This window comes from Vicia villosa, linkage group LG4, assembly GCF_029867415.1.
Source record: "Vicia villosa cultivar HV-30 ecotype Madison, WI linkage group LG4, Vvil1.0, whole genome shotgun sequence".
NCBI lineage: Eukaryota > Viridiplantae > Streptophyta > Magnoliopsida > Fabales > Fabaceae > Vicia > Vicia villosa.
The window spans coordinates 169,998,167-170,016,597 of NC_081183.1; the positions used below are offsets into that span (position 1 = coordinate 169,998,167).

General features: G+C 32.2%; 1 protein-coding gene and 1 long non-coding RNA gene across 2 annotated transcripts; one reads left to right on the forward strand and one right to left on the reverse strand.

Moving 5' to 3' along the window:
• Positions 1 to 1,568: 1,568 nt before the first annotated feature.
• LOC131600252 (uncharacterized) lies at positions 1,569 to 4,328 on the forward strand. Its single transcript, XR_009283078.1, has 3 exons — positions 1,569 to 1,740; positions 1,907 to 2,039; positions 2,794 to 4,328. It is a non-coding gene; the product is annotated as an uncharacterized LOC131600252 (long non-coding RNA).
• A 9,546-nt stretch (positions 4,329 to 13,874) lies between these two features.
• LOC131600254 (protein SMAX1-LIKE 3-like) lies at positions 13,875 to 16,092 on the reverse strand. Its single transcript, XM_058872440.1, has 3 exons — positions 15,273 to 16,092; positions 15,039 to 15,180; positions 13,875 to 14,924 (listed from the first exon to the last, which is right to left on the reverse strand). Exons 1-3 carry the CDS (start codon positions 15,938 to 15,940, stop codon positions 14,004 to 14,006), a joined length of 1,731 nt encoding a protein of 576 aa, XP_058728423.1. The 5' UTR covers positions 15,941 to 16,092; the 3' UTR covers positions 13,875 to 14,003.
• Between the last annotated feature and the right edge of the window lie 2,339 nt (positions 16,093 to 18,431).

Below are 18,431 nucleotides of genomic sequence, written 5' to 3' on the forward strand. Positions count from 1 at the left end.
AAAATAACGTCACAAAGAAAATTAACGACGTGAAAAAACACGAGGCATGAGCGCTTGTGGTAATTAATTGCCACGTGAAAAATATACCTCAATTTTGTGGCGTGATATTCATTACGCTAAAAATTTAATAGATTGCAGAGTATTGTAGAATGGTGCAGAATTGTGTAGTTTGATTGCAACGTGAAAATCACGCCACAAATTTATTGCGTGATATTCACGACACAAACCTTTTGTCCTATTTTTAAAAATTATATTAAAATTATTTCTAGATTTAATAATTTCTGATTTTTTAAATAAAAAATTATTAAACCTATTTATAATATATATATATATATATATATATATATATATATATATATATATATATATATATATATATATTTATATATTTCTTTTTGAAAATAAAAAAATAAAATATATTTTAATTGTAAAAAATCTTTAGATCAAATTCTTGAACACCTTTTTAAACCTTAGCTTTGATCTATTTTTTGATTACTTCATCAACCCAAAAAATGAAATAAGAGAAAAAACCAAGTGTAAAAATATTAAACTACATAAAATAAAAAATTTATACTTTAATTTTGTGGTTGGGAGTTTAATAAAATTGATGAGGGAGGGTAGAAAAAATGAGAAGAGAAAAGGTTTGGATGGTTGAGATGAGGAAGATAAATGGTGAGGGAGAGGAGAAAATAAGAGAAGAGGAGGAAATGCTTATGGAATAATGAAGCGAAACAGATCGGGAAAATACATAGTAAATTTACCGTCGTGAATTTCTCGACACAAAATTCTGTTCGTCAAATTTAGCGTCGTGAATTTGACGACACAAAATTCTGCATGTCAGTGAAATTTTATTTCTCAATATACTTTTAAGTATCGGCATGAATTCCACGGCACTATCAAATTTTTTAAATCAACAATATCAAGAGTTGAAATAAAGTTCTTTAACCACATTGAATAAGCTGCAACACCATACAACGCGACAAGCTCTGACGGCATTATTGATGAAATAGTTAGAGTCTGTTTAGCACACGTGCTGTGACAAATTAATCTTGTCTAAGAGAAGAGATTTATAAATGCCACTCCCTAATAAAATACAGAGAATTTTCGAACGAAATTTGATGGTGGCAAGACAAATTCTCCTAAGAGAAGGTAAAATAAAGGGATGCTAGCCCTAAGAGTTAATTAATGGCTAGCATCACATGTAAGCCCATTGATCACAATATACTCCTATGGGAAGAGATCAAGTCCAACGTTATATGACAGTAGAGATCCAGATGACCACCATACAGAACTTACGGTGCATACACATGAGATTTACTCATGAACTTCAAAAATTATTCATCTTAGTTATGAGATCCAATAGTACAAACAGAAAGTGACATTTCACTTTTTTTTTTTATCATGGTACATTTATTTCTTTAACTTTTGCCAAAGCAAAACCATAGTAACAAACAATCACCAATTTCTCTCAATATTTGTCGCTTTCAACAGTGGCGTGGCGCATGTGTCAATTAATTGCTTTTACATTACTAGCCCTAATGCTTTATTTATACAAGACAAGTATTACCCATTTTTTTCCAAACCTTGCTAACTAGCGTTTTGAGAAACCATCATCCGCAATATCTCACCTTTATTTTGTTGTTTTGGTTTCATTTTTGCTATCTTGAAGTTTGTTGGGTTAAGTAAAGGTGTTTTCTGGATGATAGATCTTGAAAGTTTGAAGTGTAAAGCTTGTTTGAGGTATGAGAAGTTCCTTTCCTAATGAGTATTTTTTATAGGCTAAATGTATAGTTTTTATAATGTCGGATTGTTTTGAATAATACTTACATTTGATGTTTGGGATCTTTGAAAATAATGAGTTTATTTTTAGATGAGTTTTGAGTTATTTTGATGATGTATTTTGTAGATGAGCTTGATATATTACCAAACTCACTTGGAGGAGTATAAACATACAATGTTGATTGGAGAATTTCATGCTATGAGAAAAAGAACATGTCCATATTTATGTGATGGATCCGATCAGCTTTAATGACAACAAGGTAATACATCAAATAAGTATTAATGACATATCTTGATTAATATGTCTATGCAAAACTAGAACTTGCTTATTTTTAATTGATTTTTGAGAAATAATTGTCTTTTTAAAGAATGAATCTTTAATATAAATAGTTGAGAAAGTCATTCTTGATACTTGAATTGAATTGATCTCTTTTATATTATATTAAAATCCATATTCAAAAAAACAAACTTTTATAATTGTCTGGTCTCTTTTTTATTATTGATGTTTTTAATGTATAGTATTGAGTTGTTTTCTCATATATAAAATATTAAAGGATATTAACATTTAGATAAAACTGTTAAAGTTGATGAATAAAAATCTATTTTAAGCTTATAAGGACAAATTATTTTTAAAAATTTGTGTTTTAATTTGAAATAAACTAATTTTATTAAATTTTATTCATTTTTTAGTCAAACATATCAAGAGTAATAGAACTTTTTTTTCCCTCAAGGAACAAGAGTGGTCAAAACCAAAAAAGACCGGATAAAAATTAAAAATGGAGTATGCAGAAGTACTATATTAAAAACTGTGAAGAAAATATATTTTTATTTATGTTTCAAATCTCTTGTTACTATTTTAAAAATTATTTTTGTTTTAAGGACAGTGTAGTTTATATATTTATTACTAAAAGGACAGTGTAGTTTATATATTTATTTGACTTGACATGAATATAATTTATTTCAAAGTTCAAACTAATTAAAATTAACAATTATGGTATGTATTTTGGGATGCAGGGTTGAGATGGTTCACGAGCAATCCAACCAAGGGTCATAAAGCTTTACATCCTGGTTTAATATATCAATGAAAAATGGACCAAAAACCAGGATAAATGTGCTCTTTATTTTTATTTTTTCAAAGGAAAACCAATATCATTAATAGAGATCCAAAACCAATATCATTAATAAAGATCCAAAATACAGCGTAAGATATGTTATGACAAGAAATCATACTCAATATACTAGTACATGGGTAGTTATCTTATTATTGCATTTGATGAACAAGAGGTAGACAAATTATACGTATAAATTACATATATATTGTAATTTTTATATTATTAATCAATAAATTGTATGTTTTTTTTTATAATTATTTAGCAATGATTAAAAAACATAACCATAGTTTTTTTATTTTCTCACGCCTAATAATGCAAATTAAAAACTCAAAAGATAAAACCAATGTATTAGTTACTTAGAGATTTGTGAGAATTGGATCAAATTCTAATGGGTCGAAGAGTAGCTTTCTGTTTCGACAGAGAATGTGTCGAAGACCTACTTACTGTAGTCGAAGTGGGTTCTAATATGTGGGTGTCGAAATGCTAGGGTTGTTAGTATTTTGAATTGAGTCTGTTTGTTATGTCCAATTGTTTAAGTTAGCTTGTATCTTAAGTTGGCCTGTAATGAGTATTTGTGAAAAACCCATTAGTTTAGTATGTTAGGTTTATTATAAATAGCATATTAGTCTCTTATCATTGCATACTGCAAATCCTAATTTAGGGTGAGAGGGTTATTTGTTATTCTTGTAACACTTATAATCTTAATTGAAGAGAAAATAAAGAATAACAGTTATAACCAATTCCTTGCTGCTCTTGTTCGAGGCATTTTTTTCACAACAAATTGGTGCGGTGAGCGTGGAAAAGTCCAAGTGCTGAAGGTTTCGACAGATCACAATGTTGCTGATATGATCACGAAGACATTGCCCAATTGCAAGTTTTTCCAATGTAAGAACTCAGCATATCATGAGCGAACCAAGCCTATCGATGTGAGGTTGCATTTCGCCAGAGGAGTAATCGAGCGCAGAGAAGTCCAAGTGCCGAAGGTTTCGACAAATCACAATGCTGCTGATATGATCACGAAGACATTGTCCTGTTTCAAGTTTTTCCACTGTATGCAGTTGATAAAGCTGCATGAAGAAACTAGTTTGTTCTTTGATGTTATAGAGTTTTTTCCAATGTGGAGATTTGTGAGAATTGGATCGAACTCTATTAGGTTGAAGAGTAGCTTCCTGTTTTGACAGAAAATGTGTCGAAGACCTATAAACTGCAGTCGAAGTGTGTTCTAGTATGTGGTTGTCGAAATGCTAAGGTTGTTAGTATTTTGAATCGCCTGTTTGTTATGTCCAATTGTTTAAGTTAGCATGCACCCTAAGTTGGCTTGTAATGAGTATTTGTGAAAAAAATCCATTAGTTTAGTATGTTAGGTTTATTATAAATAACATACTAGTCTCTCATCATTGCATACTGCAAATCCTAATTTAGGGTGAGAAGGTTATTTGTTATTCTTGTAACACTTGTAATCTTAATTGAAGAGAAAGTAAAGAATAACAATTATAATCAATTCCTTGTTGTTCTTATTGCTTTTCTATTGTGTTCCCTATTATACTTTGTTCGAAACATCCTTTTCACAACAAATTGGTGTCAGAAGTGGGATATGAATCCATTGTGTATTATGCAATGTTAATGTAAGAAGTTTTACACGATCAATTTATCACTATTAATATTTATATTATTTTATAGGTGGTTAAAAAAAATCAAACTTTTTCTAATATCCAACGTTTATAATTGATTGTGTAAAATTATTTAACATTGTCGGTGCATTTCAATTAAATGCAATTACTTATTAGTGCAATGCAATAAAATTCATACTTCCTAAGAGAGTAAAAACAAAAAGAGAGGTAAGAATCATGATTTTCAAAATCGCATTTTAATATGTAAAATTAGACGGTTATATGTGTTTAAGTGTAAAATTTATATTATAGTTGATAAAAATTCATTTGACTTGACTCCTGAAATGGTAAAATTAATAAAATTCGGCCGAGTTTACTTATTTGGCCCAATTTTTTCTAGCCCATTTATTAAATAATTTTTTCTTCTTTATTCTAGGGAATTGTTAATTCATCCTATGAGGTAGAAAAACTCAATATAAAAATTCGAAAAGGCCTTTTAGATTTTGAAAATGCTTCTTCGAACACATTGTTTTCACACCAAAACACGTCTTAAGTGATACTCACCCAATTTTTCTCTAAAATTTATTTTTGAGATGCATTTTTCGAATTCATCATATATTCATCTACACTAAATCATTGATAAGTGCCAAAATATGGTAAATGGACACATTGAATGAGTTATTGACTTGTCTCTCAAGTTTCTAGTATCAAAACTCGTAAATACTAGTTTAATAGGATAATAATTAGTTTGTACACTTTGCACCTAATTTCAATTTATTTTGTAGGTGCTTGTGCAAATCAGATGAAAGGATCAGCAAAGCAAGAAAGAAAAGTCTCAGCACCCTCGTTTATTGAGCTCAGAGTGAGGGCTAAGCGAGCCTCAAAAGAGAGCTCTAGGCGAAGAAAAACATAGTGCCAAAGTTGTGAAAAATTATCATTCTCAACCAGCCAGGTTCAAGTGAGCTTTCACCTAACGATCCCCAAGTGAGGCCAGAAAAAATGCCAACTTCCAAAATCAGCAGTCTCGCTTAAGCCTAACGAGGTCTAAGCGAGCCAACACTCGCTAAGCGGGGTAATGCGGTTTAAGGCTGACGTGGCACAAATCTTCATGGTGAAGAAAAATCATCTCTCTAAGCGAGACTTTTGGCAGCTAAGCGAGATCAGATTTCAGGACAAGAGTAAATACAATCCAGAATCAGAAAAAAGGAACTTATCATTTTTCAGAAATAGAAATACAGATAGAAACATGGGAAAGTAAGAATTTGGAGAATTGGAGGTGGATACACATCAATCGTTTAGAATTTAAAATTGATGTTCATTCATCTCTCTTTTTATTAGTAGTACAAAGCTACCATATCAATGAGTAGCTAAATCTCTCTCTCTCTCTCTCTCTTGATGGGACTAGATGTAATTAACTGTATTCGTATGTATCTGTTTTGATCATTGTTATATATATGAACTAGTTACTCATCAATATCGATTTTGTCTTTGTTTCAATGTTTAACTTATAGATTTGATATGCTATAAAGAAATATTGTTTGAATCTCGGTTTAGGATAATCATCTATTAGATGTAAAATCTAGAGATAGATTTGGATCTAACATTCACTACAAGTATTGATGACACTCGTTAATTACGTATATTTCATTGAGAAATCAGAGAAAAATCAGTGGAAGAAGAGAAAATATGAAGCATGAAGGCCAAAGATAGATGTAAAAATCACTAAGTATGAAGAAATAGAGACTTGGTGAAAATTGGATGAAAAAAGGAGCAAAAACGTGAAAGTTACATAAATAATAACCTGAGAATCGCACTCCATCACACGCGTAACTTAAAATAACAAAGAGCATCACGCGTCATCGCGCACGTAATAAATAATAACACTGAGCATCGTGCACCATCATGCACGTGACAAAAAGTAATTGAGCAACATCGCGCGCATGATAGCTTCCATAACGCGCATGATGGGTCCATTTTCTAGACTTTTATGACGTGTTTGAACCGTTTGACACCTTTAAAAGGGAATTTTTTGCAGCTTCTCAAGTGTTCTGATTTGGAGACATAAAATGATGACAAGGAGCACCAGGGAGCATTAGAAGCCATGGAGGCTATTTTTTTCAAGGGATTTTCATGCAAACTTTATCATCTATCTTGTAATATGAATAACTAATCTACTCTAGATTACATTTTATGAGATGAACTTGTGTTGAACTTATTGGGACATATGTTTAATTTTATATTATATGAATAATTGAAGTTATATTTCTATTTAATTGTATCTTGTGCTTAATGCTTTCTATTTGAGACACCCTGTTAATCTGATCTTGGACGCATAGGAAATACTGACCCTTAGCCTATGTGTTGGAATATTCCTTAAAACCTTTGCTGACGAAGAGAAAGAAAACATATTTCAAGATTTCCAGAAATCATAAAGTCAAAAAGTAGTATGGTCCAAGCGATTTACGGGTATCGGATTCGATCGGTTCAGTTCATTGATCTATTCATTATTGTTAAAATATTTTATATTAATTTGGAAGTTATATAAATTAATATAAAAATATATTTATGATATTTTAAAAGATGTCGTAAAATATACATTTATAATTTTCTAAAAGTTATTATAACATATATATTTATAATAGTCTAAGAGATATTATAAGATATTTATAATATTTGAGAGATATTATAAGATTATAATAATATCTTTTATTCTAACAATTAAGAAGACATATTTTGGGATTTGTTATGAATTTGTTCGATTTTGGCAATTATAAATATGTATCTCTTATGATATTATATTGTGACAATCTTATAGCTTATATCAACAAGGGAGAATAAGGGTTTAGGGAATTCCAAGGAAAAACTTAGAAAGACAAAGGTGTTTGAGAAACCCTTGGATTTATCTAAGGGGATTGGGAAATCTTCTAAACACCTTGAGTTTGAGTGATTCTTATATTGAGGGTTAGAGAGGTTGGGAAACACTACGGTAGAAAATAAGGTTTGTTCTTTGGGAAATTTGAAGAGTATTTTCTTGTAACTCATCTGTAATCTCTTGTAACAACTTTCTGAGTATAGTGAATTGAAGAGCTGCTCTCCCCCCAAAGTAGATCATTTGATCGAACTGGGTAAATAAACCTTCGTCTTTTTTCTCGCCTTATTCGGTTATATTATCTGTATACGGATTATTATTGTTGTAGACCATTTATTTTAGTTGCTACTATTCTTTGCCTCACAAATTGATATTGAATTTTATCGTAATTCACAATACTATGCATTTGAACTAGGGCAATTATTGTGCTTACGCTGGTTAAATATGAATAGGAGACCTATAGTACTGGAATTTGAATTAACAGACTATTATGTTGCCTAATTTCACTTATGATGGTTAAATTGAGATAGGAGACCTCTAGTAGAAATTAGTGAGCTATATACCAAGGGATTGAGTATAGTGGCCTTATTAATTCTCTGTGGGAATATAACGACTTTACCATTCATATAATGCATTAAACATCAACAAGGGACAATACAAGAGGTTCAAGTAAAACCTAATCGCTTTCTTCTTATTGCAATTAAAGCCAATTTAATTTTGTTTTCACAAAAACCATCATAAAAATATCCCAAGTATTATTTTTCATTCGCGTAATTTTTACCTTGTTAAATTTCAATCCTTGGGGAGACGATATCTTTTTTATACTACTTTGACGCTATCGATACATTTTTCGAGAATTCATCAAGTTTTTGGCGCTGTTGTCGGGGATTACAAATTTCAACAAGACAATTTTTGTGCGAAATTTGTTAGTTTTAGTATATTTATTTATTTATTTTAAATCTTTTAGGATTAGATTTGTTTTTGTTTTTTTGTTTCTTTTTCTTTTTATTCTTTTTTTATTTATTTAGTGCAGTGCTACTAAGGTGTTCTTCGTTTTATTTTGTATGCGAGGTAAAGACAGACATGCATTATGAAGTTTATGCAAAATTAGCAAATTTTGAAGCTTATTCAAAAGAACTTGCACCAAAAACTCTAAATTTAGAAAATGCAGAAAACTATTTAGTGTCAGAGTCTTACATCAATACTTATCAAGAAACCGTGCAGAGTGACATGGAAACATCTTTCAAGAACTTACAAATGCAACTTGGTAAAGTATAGGGGTGTTCGCGGGTCATTTTGGCTCGGTTTTGAGAGAATCCGATGCTCAAACTGATCAAAAATACATTGATTGGTTTGGTTTGGATTGGATTTGCATATTTTTGCGATAAAGGCCAAACCGAACCAAACTGAGAAACAACGGGTTGGTTTGGGTTGGATTGATCAGATACACTAAAAATAAGTATTCATAAATATTTTTAAAAAATAAATAACTTACCTCAACTAAATTTCAATAATAATATAAACTTTCTAACTTTTTCGTCTCTCCATATAGGTTATGAAAGTCACAAATGAAATTTCATTTTCTTCTTCTTGAAATTGAATAATTTATACTAGTTTCCATGATAATTATGATATAAATTAGTTATGGTTGATTCGGTTAGATGGACCCGCGGGTAGAGCTTTGGAAATCTAATGCCTGGACCAATTAATATCGGGTTTCGTTGGTTTGGTTTGGTTTTTGCCCGAACTAAAAAAATGCCCGAACCAAACACAATGGTTTGGTTTGGATTCCGGTTTGGTTCGGATTTTCCCGAACCAATGAACATGCCTAGTCAAGTATCTAGCCAATTAGCATTAAAACTGAGATCTAATAGGGATTTCTATGGAAATATGTTAGATAGTTCTAGAGATAAGGAAATTGAAACAGAAGTCGAAGAGCAATGAGGGTAGTCAATGAAGGAGGAGTTGAAAAAGAAAAGAAGAAGAAAAATGCACACCATCTGATAAAAAAGAATCAAGAATAGAAGAAGCGTAGGTGAAAAATATATGTGGGAAAAGAGAAAGAATGCAGTATGAAGATTATATAGTTTTGGATGAAGCTCCAAATTCAATAATTCGTTTAGACTTAAATGTCCAACAAGAAAATCTTTAACAAAAGAATATTCCTAATTCTAGTAAGAAGGTTGATGAAAGAGAAGAAATAGATGAAATATTGGATGAGATTTATTCTTTGTTCGATACTATCAAGTTTAAGAGAATATGGAAGCAAAATCTACAATTTCTCAAAGTATTGGAATTCCTACCAAATAAAAAGAAGAAGAAGAATGATGTGTTTTTCGTGTCATATATGTCGCCCCATCACTTGATTAATTAATTTTCTATTTTCTAATGAATTTGCATAAAATTTTAATCCATTAAATAGTAACAAAAGGCATTGGGAAGAGTTTGAAAAACTTCTTAAAACAATTATGATGCAAATATTTTGAAAAGAATTTTTAAGTGCGTGTGTGAGTTGCCTTAGTACTCTTAATCTACTAGCTTAATTTTACAGTACTCAGTTCACTCAGATAGACCGACAGTCAAGACCCGGCGAGCTTTAACACCTTTCTCCTAAGAGGCTTCAATACTATTGCTAGATGGTATCTGATTGTATAAGCACTTTGATCTTGAGTCCTCTTCTGCAAGCACATATTGATCCTCGTGCATTGTCTTCATAAAAATTTCAGATGTTGATCCTTATTACCTGCAATCACATAGATCCACAAGAAGTGATGGATCTCTGGTATCTGAGTGGCTGCGCCTCCCTCGCGTTGTACAGCGGAACGAGTATCTTTGGAACATGCAATTATTAACGAATTTTGATAGAGAACTGAGAAGAGGTATGAATCTTCGATCAGAGAGGATCAAGATCAAAGATTTACAATTCAGATTCATGAAATTTGAATTTCTAGGTTGAGGAAACTTTGGTCCAATGAATCGAGAAATGAATGTTCAAATATGGAAAACGCGAGAATCAAATGTCCATTTTCCACATATGGCGCCACTGTTCCATGCTAGAACCAGAATTGATCGGTGATCGATGGATATGGATCACAACGGTAGACTTGAGCTTACAATACGGTGGAAGAGGGGCTATCCTGTAAGGTTAACACTACAATGTCCAAGTCAGTATTAGAGTAAGATGAAATGAATGAAATTTGAATTCGAATTATTTAAGAAATGACCACTCTCTCTCTCTCTCTCTCTCTCTCTCTCTCTCTCTTATATAGTAAGACAATTATAACAACTTGTTTATTTATCTGACGTGAAATGTGAATATTTGTCTGATTGATCTTAATTGAGATCACATGCATTTGTGACTTAGATACACACTTGCTCCGCTTGGAATAGATATCATTATACTCTATGGGCCCTCTGGGCGGCGTAGAACAGATATTATTCACCGACCCTCTTAAAATGAATGTAGTTGATGTTAAATGAAAGAATATTTCTTTACGGACCCCCCAGCGGTGAAAACCCCTGCTGGAAACCCAAAAATACCCTTCGGAGTTGCATCTCCGAAAAAACTGGGATTTTGATTAATTCGGAGATGCATCTCCGCAAATACCAAAAAAAATTGGAATTTTGATTAATTCAGATACGCATATCCGGAAACCCCCCAAAAAATGGTCAGAGGTTTTTGTGGTATTTCTTAAACTCTTATGCCAAGTTTGATTGCCTTTTGATATATTAGTATGTAAATAACTAACGTTGTGTTTATTTTGTATTTAAGTTAGTTTATTAACTTTTGCAATGTATTCTATAGGTATTAGCAACTTTTGGCAAGATAGAATGAAAAGAAATGGTGAAAACAAGCTTGCAATGAGATTGGAGGACTAAAAGAAGAATTTTTGTACCAGAAGGTCCGCTCAGCGGAGTCCAAGCGGACCTGGGCAGAAAGTTTTGGTCACCAAGTCCGCTCAGCGGAGTTCAAGAGGACATGGGCAGAGGCGAACATCAAATTTGGTTCCGCTCAGCAGACCCCCTCAGCTGAGCGGACCTTGAAGACAAAGCAGATATTTTGGCTAGTCCGCTTAGCGGACCTGTCCCGCTCAGCGGACCTACTTTTTCAACTTTTGTTCTTAGCCACATAAATTTGATAATTAAGGGTCATTAACATGATTTTATCATAATAGAACTTAAGAAAAAAATCTAGGGCAAGAGAAGAAGAGAGAAAAACCATATCAATAGTGTAAATCAAGATTTTCAAGCATCTTTCTTCAATCTTCTTGAGTTTGATGTCACTAAATCTTGGTTTGTTGCTTGTTGTTGAAGCTTCTATGGCTATGGAGAGCTAAGTTTCATCTTGTGTCAAGATTAGAGGTAGTTAGTTTGTAAATATGTATTTTCTTTGATCTATTATGTATGAACTTGGTTAATGATTAATATATGGTGAATATCTTGTTGTTTATGTTTCATTTGTTGTTTTGGATCACTATTGAGAGATATGTTTCAAAGCTAGACCTAAAAGATATTCATCTATCAATAAACAAACTCTAGAGATAGATTTGTGAGTTGATAATCACATGTATCAATCTTTTAAGATTATCACGTTGATTGTCGGCATGAGAGATCATCTGACGGTTAATATGATAATAATCACGATATTGCTTTAGAGATAAACGGTATCGAGAGGATACGTGGTTGTATTAATCATTAATAGGTTCATATATATGATCGTTAGAGTACATATGAAGCAAACTAATGAACACTAATCTTGACACGGTTTTCTCAAATCGTTTTCAAACCCTATTTTATTGTCTTTACTTTCTTTGTATGCTATTTACATTTCATGTCACCAAACTGTCACCCAAAACTTAACTCAAAATACACTAAGCTGTAGAACGGCGATAATATCGCATCAAATATCATTTGTGGAATGTCAATAGTTATTTTCATGTCAAATAGTTATTTTCATGACATTACCCATCATATATCATTTGTGGACACAATCACTAATATGATTTTTAGGTATCTCTTAGTAAATTCCTATACAAATATAAAAATTATTTTAATAATTAATTATGATAAAAAATCATTTTTCATTTAGTTTAAAAAAATTACAAGATTTTGTCTTAATTTTATTTAGTAAATAAATTATATATTTAATTTTTTATAATTCAAAATTTACTCATGAAATATAATAAAAAAATTTAACTCTAAATTTTTTTTGAAAATTTTGTTTATAAATTAAATTTTTTAAACTATAAATTGTTTTTGAAAATTAGTTTATGAAATAATTTTTTTATGTATCATAAAAAATAAAATAAATAGTAAATAAATATCTTTATTATTATTATAATTATTAATTATATATATAAAAATAAGGTGTTGATTTATATATTTATTAGACTAACATTATTATCATATCTTGATTATAATGATATATATTTAATAATATATTTTAATTAATACAATTAATTATACTATTAATTGTATTGATTCACCTTGATTTTAATTTTTTAATTATTATTGAGTTTTTTTCGGATATACATATCTGAAAAATTTCAAGATCGAAAATTGGAATATTTCGGATATGGATCTCCGAAAACACCATTTTTTTCAAAAAAAATGGTGTTTTTCGGAAGTGCATCTCTGAAATCATATTTTTTTTCATAAAAAAATGACTTCGGAGATGTATTTCCAAAATATAAAGACATTTTTAGAATTTCGCCACGGATTTGCAAGAAGGTTGGGGTCTCAAAAGAAATTTTCAAATGAAATTGAATATTAGAATGAAATGGACATAATGATAATGAGATAAAGATTTTGTTATATAGTTTAGATATTATATGATAGAATTAGGGGTGGCAAAATGGGCGGTAGCCCGTCGGGCCGGCCCGGCCCGTGCACCCGCCTAAAAATGGCGGGTTGGTTGGAATTTTAGGCCCGCCTCCCACTTAAGCCCGCCTCGCCAAAACCCACCGCCCGCCTAAGTTCGCCCCACCAAAGCCTGCCGTCCGCTAAAATCCGCCTCACCTATTTGTTAAGCTCGTCTCGCCTTTAATTCTAGTAATTCAAATTCTTGATGGTTTTATTTTAAACATTTATTTGTAAATATATGCAATATTTTTTTAGATAAAATTTATTTAAAAGATGCTTTATAAAAAATTAGTAAAAAATTTAATTGAAAGGTAAAAAAAGGATATTAATCTATTAAAAAAATGAAAGAAAAATAAATTAAAAAATAGGCGGGCGAGTCCGCCAACCCGCCACCTTGGCGGGACGGACATGATTTTTATGCCTATTTTAATTGGCGGGCTTGCCCGTCGCGCTCGCTTTTTGGCAGGCATTAGACGGGGCGGGCGGCCCGTTTTGTCACCCTTAGATAGAATGAAACAAAACTGTTATTCAGCTTAAATTAGAGTACAAAAAATTATTCGGTAACTAAAGTAATACAAATCAGATACATGAAATATTTGATCATAATAAACATAAGATTGTAAAACATAAAGTTGTATTCTATCTAATAATTTTGCATATCTAATAATTTTGCATCCATTACTTTCTTTCCCCCACCAAGTGTCTACCTAAGCAACAACAACAAAAAAAGAGGACAATATTTAAGAAAAAAAAGTTAAGTATCACCCAAACCTAACATGTTTGTTCTTGTGTTTCAAAGTTAATTTGTTTATCAACTAATTCTAGGATCCCAAAGTCTCCATTTAAATACACATTTTGTTCATCAACTCCAATAGCTATGTTGAGATCCAAAGAGAGGCATGTTTTTTTCTCCTCCAACTTATCAACATATGAAGAAGCTGTTTCACAGCTGAAAATGACAATAGCATCCTTGAGAGATACAAATTCACCTCCACAAGGAAGTGTTAAACATCCATTTTCAATTGCTTTTCTAATACCCTTTTGAGTAAAGTAATCAACTTGCTCAAAATCTTCCATGTAGAACAACCTATGAGGATTCTCATTCACTGCTTCACCAAATCTTTGTATATAACTACTACCAAACTCATCTCTTAGCCTTTTCTTTTTGGATTCCTCACTTCCTTTGCAAGAGAAACTACTTATACCAATGGTGACAAAGTCATTGTAAGAGCCAAAAACAACTTTTGCTAGCTCTTTTGAGATTAACTCTTTAGCTTGAGAATCATCACCTAGAAACAACATCCATGTTTCTTGTTTACCATCTCTCTTCACTAAGTAGTTGTCTTTGTCTCCTCCTTTTCTCATTCCTGACCTGCAAAGAAGGACAGTGCTTGCAATCTCCTTAGTTAATGTTTTCTTTTGATTTGGAACCTTTTTCTCCAATGCTTCACATAAAATCTTCATGTTCTCATCATTGAGTTCATTCAACATTTGTGAGCTCTTCAAACCATCAAATTCTTCACTTGAAGAAGCTGAGTTGGGACTAGAGTTTGGATTTGACAAAAAGTCTTGCTTAGGGACAGTTTGTGGCATGAACATTATTAAATTTCCTTCATGGCAATTATCACTGATATTCTCACTCTCAGTCTCAGTGTATAACTCACATTCTTTTTTCCACTGCTTTGCATTTTTCTGATTCACAAGACAAAAATTTAGTGATTAGAAACATTAGTTTCAAGAGTTTTAAGTGCCTAAAAATACATTATAACTGTTTTCAACTAACTAAACATTGTCATGATAATAAACCTGATTTTCCGTTGCTTGAACTCTCTCCTCCTTGCAATTTTGAAGCCATGTTGGCAAAGCTATATGCTTGTTCACTTTGACACCATCTTCAAAAGATTCATCCTTGAATTTCACTTTGCTTCTCTCCTGAGCTTGAAAATTACTGAAATAATGTAAAAGTTAAAAGACATATATAATAAAAACATTAAATTCTGTTTGGATAAACAACTTATAAGTGCTTGTAAAATAAGTTACCTATCAAGACTTAAAGTAAGGTTGAGGCTACCAACACAAGTTGCAAAATGGTCTATAGAACCATCAAGTTGATCAAAAGATCTAGATGAGGACACACTATTATTAGCACCATAAGCTTGTGGCTTATAAGTGTTGTTGTCCTTGGACTGGCTTAAAAGTGCTTCTTCCACCTTGGTTTTAACAAGTAAACTAGAGAAACCAGCTTCTCTCATAACTCTACTAATACAAGGATCATCAAGAATAGATATTATCAACTGTCCAATCTCAATCTTCAAGGCCAAAATAGACTGTTGCTGGCTCTCAATAGAAGTAGCGCGACGTTGGTGACCTTGAGCGCGTTTGAACGTTGCGATTAAGGAATTTGAAAGTGAAGGCGATGAATATTGAGGACTACTCAAAAGAGGACTTGATAACGTCGATGTCGGCAAACGGTTGAGAGAAACATTGAAGCAAATCTCCAGTGCTTTGAATTGGAGGGGATGAGAATGGCATTGGAGACATGCTTTGTGGAGAAGGCTAGTGGAATTTGAAAGCATGACAGTTGCAAGATGAAGAGGAGTCACTTGTGAATGACCTCTTCTTGTTGCTAGGTTAACAGCTTGTTTAACAAGAGTTTCTGTCTCTTGTGTTAGAGCTTGCAACTGTGTACTGCAAATTCTTAGTCTCATCTCTTTACACTTTTGGTTCAATGAAGTTTTGTTTATTTGGAATGAAACTTGAAGTTAGTTATCATAAATTTGCTATATATGATTTGAGTTTTGTGCCTTTCTTGTAAGTGAGGGAAATTTTGGCTTTTGCATGTGATGTGATGTGATGCAACTTTTTCTTTCTCTCTCTTGATCTGAGATATGTAAAGTTGCATGGATTATCAAAAGCTGCTTGTGTTGAGGTATAAAAAATGTTGCAAAGCAACACACTTTGAACACAAGGAATGGAATAATTGCTTTTGGCATGAATAAGCTCAAAACTTGATGATGTAAAGACAAAGAGAAAAGAGAGTGAGGAAAAAGAGAAGGGTATGAATTGTAAGCTTCCAATAACAAGGTAATGAGAAAAAAGAGATGAGGAAGGGCTGTCTGTTTGAATGGAGAGTGGCTGCCTTTTCTTTTTGTCTAATCTCGAGGAGAGGGGGGAATAATCTTTGAATGATTGATTGATTGAATAAGATCCACTAAATCAAATTTAGAAAAGGGGTTTATATGAAACCAATGTCTTGAAATAGGTATCTCTCTTCTAATAACTCAATACAAAAATTAGCTTTAGTTAATATTTTAGTATATCTAGATTATTGTTTCAATTGGTTAGATATCTATTTTACTCAACCCATCACTAAATCATAATTGTTTCTATCTGGACCGACCTCAAGAAAACATTAATTCATTAAGATATTGATTCATCAAAAACTATTTTTTAGTTCTGACTGTTGGTGCATAAAGTTGAAGATGACGATAAGATGGAAGAAGAGAGAGAAGAGAGAAAATGTAACAAACTCTCAATGGTGAAAAATTCAGTTAAACTTTTTTATGAAAATCTATTACACCAAGACGTTTAAATACACCAATGAAACATCCTACATAGACAAAACTAAGGAAGTTAAAAACAAAGCTAAATTGTCGCGTAGGCACAACGAGAGTATGCGAAGTTAAGCTAACAACTAAGACCAACTTCTAGCAAACTTCTAACCAGTTGAACCTCAAAAGCTAATGCTTCTGTCTAACAACCGCTTCTAGAAAAACACAACTTCTGAATATGAATTACTACTCCGGTCTGATTTATAAGCAAAAGTTCTCTTTTTAGGTTCATTGAATAATGAATGTATCTAGTCTACATAAAAGACAAGATACATTCATTATTCAATGAATCTAAAAAGAGAATCTTTGCTTATAAATAAGGCAGGGGAGTACTTCTAACATTATCCCTTAATTCATATTTAGCTAACTAAAAACCACAACACCAGTTCTATCTCTCAAATGGGCAAAGTGTTCAGTCTTGACAGCTTTCGTGATAACATCTACTGTGCGCTACAATGTACAACTTCATGCACTCCAATATGGACTTGATTCCTCAAAAAATGGAACTTTATGTTAATGTGCTTGCTCCATCCATGCAACACTGGATTCTTAATAAGGCTTATAGCTGATGTGTTTTCAATCATCAACTTCACAGGCTTGCTCACCTTAATTTTTAGATCTTGTAACAAATTCATCAGACAAACAACTTGGCACGCAAACAAAGCACCTACAACGTATTCAGCTTCACAAGTTGACAAGGCAACCACTGGTTACTTCTTGGAGCACCAAGAAATGGGACTTCCCGGATACTTGGAAAAATATCCAAAAGTACTTCTTTTGTCAACGCTATCTCCACATCAATCAGAGTCTGACTAGCATATCATCTCTGTGTCAAATTTAACACCAGAAGGGAATATAACTTCATACCCCAGAGTCCTCTTAATATACTTCAGTATCCTGACAGCAGCTTGATAGTGGGACCACTTTGTCTTGTTCATAAACATACTCACCATTCCAACTGCATAGCAAATATCAGATCTGTTATTACAAAGATATCTCAATGAGCCAAACAACTGTTTAAAAGTTGTAGCATCTACATCATCACCATGAGCATCAGAATCCAGCTTGTGATTCGTCTCAGTATGTGTTATTGTAGTCTTGCAATTTGTTAGCTCAAATCTCTTTAGAAGTTCAATTTCATATTTCAGCTAATGTAATACCCTTTTCAGAGGACAAAATCTCCATCTCTAGAAAATATACCATATTTCCCAGATCAGTCATCTCAAACTCATCAGCCTGATCGTCGTTGTCTTAACTTGTTTATTCTAAAGGATGTCCATGACGTCGAAGAATCTATTAATGTCGATCTGCAAATTTAGAAACTCCCCCACTCCCATTGTTCAGTAGAATAATATAATATCAGGTTTCACTCGATAATCATGATTACGCCAATTCCCACGATCAAATATCTCTTCCTCATCAGGTTCTTCTTCTTTAAAACTCAAATTTTTAGCAATAACTACACGATTGTCTCCACCTTGCAGAACCATAATTGGTTCTCTTCTTCAGTCTCTTTGCTGGTTCCCGTTGTTGTTGGCATTTTTTACCGAAGTTGTTAAAGTTGCCATCTATTTATTCAAAGCAGTTA